We start from the raw sequence: 2,829 nt of genomic DNA, 5'->3' as shown, positions 1-2,829 counted from the left end.
ACAAGGAGTGGTAGGCTCCATGGCTCTCTCGGAGTTCAAGGATGGGCTGTTGCCAATAGCGATGACGACATCTTCTCAGTCTTTCTTTTCTTCTTTGCTCTTGACAAGCAAAAGCAGCAGACAACTTCAATTGTACATCCAGATCTTCTAGGAAGCTGTCCAGGTAAAGATCCATCTTGGAGCCTACGATGAGGATTTCCTCAGTGCAGTGTGTCTATATATATATATATATAGAAATCCCATGAGACACACCCACTGGGTGTCTGATGTCAAGGAAAAGTTACTGGAAAAAAATTGGACATATCAAACGCATGCGCATAAAAGACACAAACGCATGCAAAAACGGATACGCACGCATGTAAAAGTTGAGTTTTTTAGACGTCATGTGGAAGATGATGCGGATAAAAAGCACTGCGTATACATGCATTTGCATGTGTTTTTTCATGTGTTTGGGAATGCGGATGATACGCTGCGGACTCAACCTCAAAAGTGAACCTAGCCTCACTGATACATTACTAGGCTGGGTGTTTACAAACTGCTTCCTGTATAGCTTTTATAAGGTCTTTATTTCTCAGACTGTATATTATAGGGTTGACTAACGGAGTAAACACAGTATATAGCAGAGATAGGATTTTATTTGTGGTCACTGTTCGGCCTTTTGTTGGGATGATATAAACATTTAATAGAGTCCAGAAGAATATGGAGACCACAATGAGGTGGGAGCTACAGGTGGAGAAGGCTTTCTGTCTACCGGTACTGGATGAGATCCTTAGGACTGCTAAAACAATATAAGTATAAGAAACTACAATAATTGTGGCTGGAATCAGGACAATAGGAATACATGTTAAATAAATCTCCAGGTGAACAATGAAAGTGTCAGAACAGGCAAGTTCTAGTAAAGGGACAATATCACAGAATACGTGGTCAATGATGTTAGGACCACAAAAGTTTAGATTGGCTGTTGTAATGATGTAAATTAAAACAATAGTAAACCCAAATACCCAAGAGATGATGGTAAATGTCACACAATAAGCACTGGTGATAATAGAGGAGTAACGGAGAGGATTACAGATGGCCACATATCGGTCATAAGACATCACAGCGAGGAGAAGACACTCAAATGTTTCTGAAACACATACAAAATAAAACTGAGTGATACAATCAATAAACGTCATGGTCGCCCCATTAGCCAGTAGAATTTGGAGCATGTAGGGGACAATATCTGAGATCACCAAGATGTCACTGATGGACAGTTGTGAGATGAAGAAGTACATTGGAGTGTGGAGGTTCTTGGAGGTGGACACCAGGGTGATGATCAGGAGATTCCCACAGATTGTCACTAAGTATATTCCAAAAAAGAAAACAAACAATGAAATTCTTAAACCTTGACTGACTTGAAATCCTAAAATGAAGAACTCTGTGACCGCAGTCAGATTGTCCTGTGTGTACAATAAATAGTAGTTAGCTAAAGTAAACTAAAAATACAATACATTTCTTTTTCATCTCCCTATAAATAATTTTAAATTATCCTTATTCATGTTCTGGACATAAATATTTTACAACACGGGACATAATACTCTGGTATACACTGTGCAGCAGTGAACATTTATGGTTTGTGTTTCCCATCGCTAATCTAGCACAAAATACATTGATGTTATAGGTTTAGGCAAGTTATCTGCTCTTTATTATTCTGTTCGTGTGACACATCAGGTAAAATAAACCCATTAATAGTACTGTAATAAGTAATATTTCTGTATGCAAAAAAAAATCAGTATTAGAAATATTCCGTTAGGTTAAAAAAGAGAGAGCAGACATAGCGTATTTTGCGGATTATAAGACGCAGCGGATTATGAGACACACCCCAAATTTTGAGAAGAGAAATAGGATAAAAGCCTTTTATGTGCTTCTTATAATCCATGCATCTTATTGCTTACCAGGGGTGGAGGCTGCGGTGAAGCGGGGTCCCAGGGTCGCTGCTGGAGGAGGCAAGAGTGGAGCGTTGCTGCAGACCGCAGGCTGGGATGAGGGGATGTTCCGATGTGCGCCGCTGCTGGTGTTCGGTGGTGCGGGGGATCTGCCAACATTTTGTGAAAGCCCAGCACTGAGATTTCCCGAGATCTTGGTGCAGAGATCTCCATCTGCGCATGCGCCTCACCCAGCAGCCATTTTCTCGGAGTCCACCGCACAGTACACCATGTAAGTGCAGGGGCTCTGGGCTTTCACAAAATGTCAGCAGAGCCCCTGGACCATCGAACACTCGCAGTGGCACAAATCGGAACACCACCTCATCCCACCCTGCGGCCTGCAGCAATGCTCCACTCTTTCCTCCTCCAGCAGCGACTCTGGGACCCTGCTCCACCACGGCCGGTAAGGTATATCTGCATTATAAGATGCACCGATATTTTCCCAAAAAAGTGCGTCTTATAATCCGAAAAAATATGGTATATGTCTGTGCACACCTTGTGAGCTGTAGAGTAAAGCTTTACACATTTCTGAATACCCGGGATGCTGGCTGCCTCCATTTCTGTGGCCAGGGTACTGTAGGCACAGTAGATGAACTCCATTAGTAAGAGAAGGAGATTCTATCAGGTGCTGTTAAGATGTATTAACAGAATGCGTAAAGCTTGATTCATTTGTAAAGTTATCTTATTTATTAGTTACAAAATGTAAAAGAAGAGAATCCAATAAAGTATTCGAACCATAGTCTTCATAAGCAAATCACTTTAGCGGATGAAGATTTTGATTCAAATTCAAAAACGCGTTTGTTTTAGTACTTTGAAATTCTTTGTTATTGGTTTCCCTTATTTTATTTTTTGCAATTGATAATTT

At 40.9% G+C, this 2,829-nt stretch overlaps 1 protein-coding gene across 1 annotated transcript; it reads right to left on the bottom strand.

Moving 5' to 3' along the window:
• Window positions 1-515: 515 nt before the first annotated feature.
• Window positions 516-2,564, bottom strand: LOC141050089 (olfactory receptor 10A7-like). The gene is made up of 2 exons (XM_073546918.1): window positions 2,460-2,564; window positions 516-1,475 (listed from the first exon to the last, which is right to left on the bottom strand). Exons 1-2 carry the CDS (start codon window positions 2,562-2,564, stop codon window positions 516-518), a joined length of 1,065 nt encoding a protein of 354 aa, XP_073403019.1.
• Window positions 2,565-2,829: the final 265 nt, after the last annotated feature.

This window comes from Dendrobates tinctorius, unplaced genomic scaffold, assembly GCF_039654945.1.
Source record: "Dendrobates tinctorius isolate UK_male_01 unplaced genomic scaffold, ASM3965494v1 ptg000151l, whole genome shotgun sequence".
Taxonomy (NCBI): domain Eukaryota; kingdom Metazoa; phylum Chordata; class Amphibia; order Anura; family Dendrobatidae; genus Dendrobates; species Dendrobates tinctorius.
The sequence above is the reverse complement of the archived record's forward strand: the minus strand, read 5'-3'. Positions and strand labels throughout refer to the sequence as shown.

What these genes read in the sequence shown, in the direction of transcription:
- LOC141050089 (XM_073546918.1), bottom strand. Translation starts at nt 2,564, where the DNA reads ATGGAGTTCATCTACTGTGCCTACAGTACCCTGGCCACAGAAATGGAG. An exon ending in TTTACTCTACAGCTCACAAG is followed by an intron (nt 1,476 to 2,459) that starts GTGTGCACAGAC and finishes TTGTATTTTTAG; the next exon opens with TTTACTTTAGCTAACTACTA.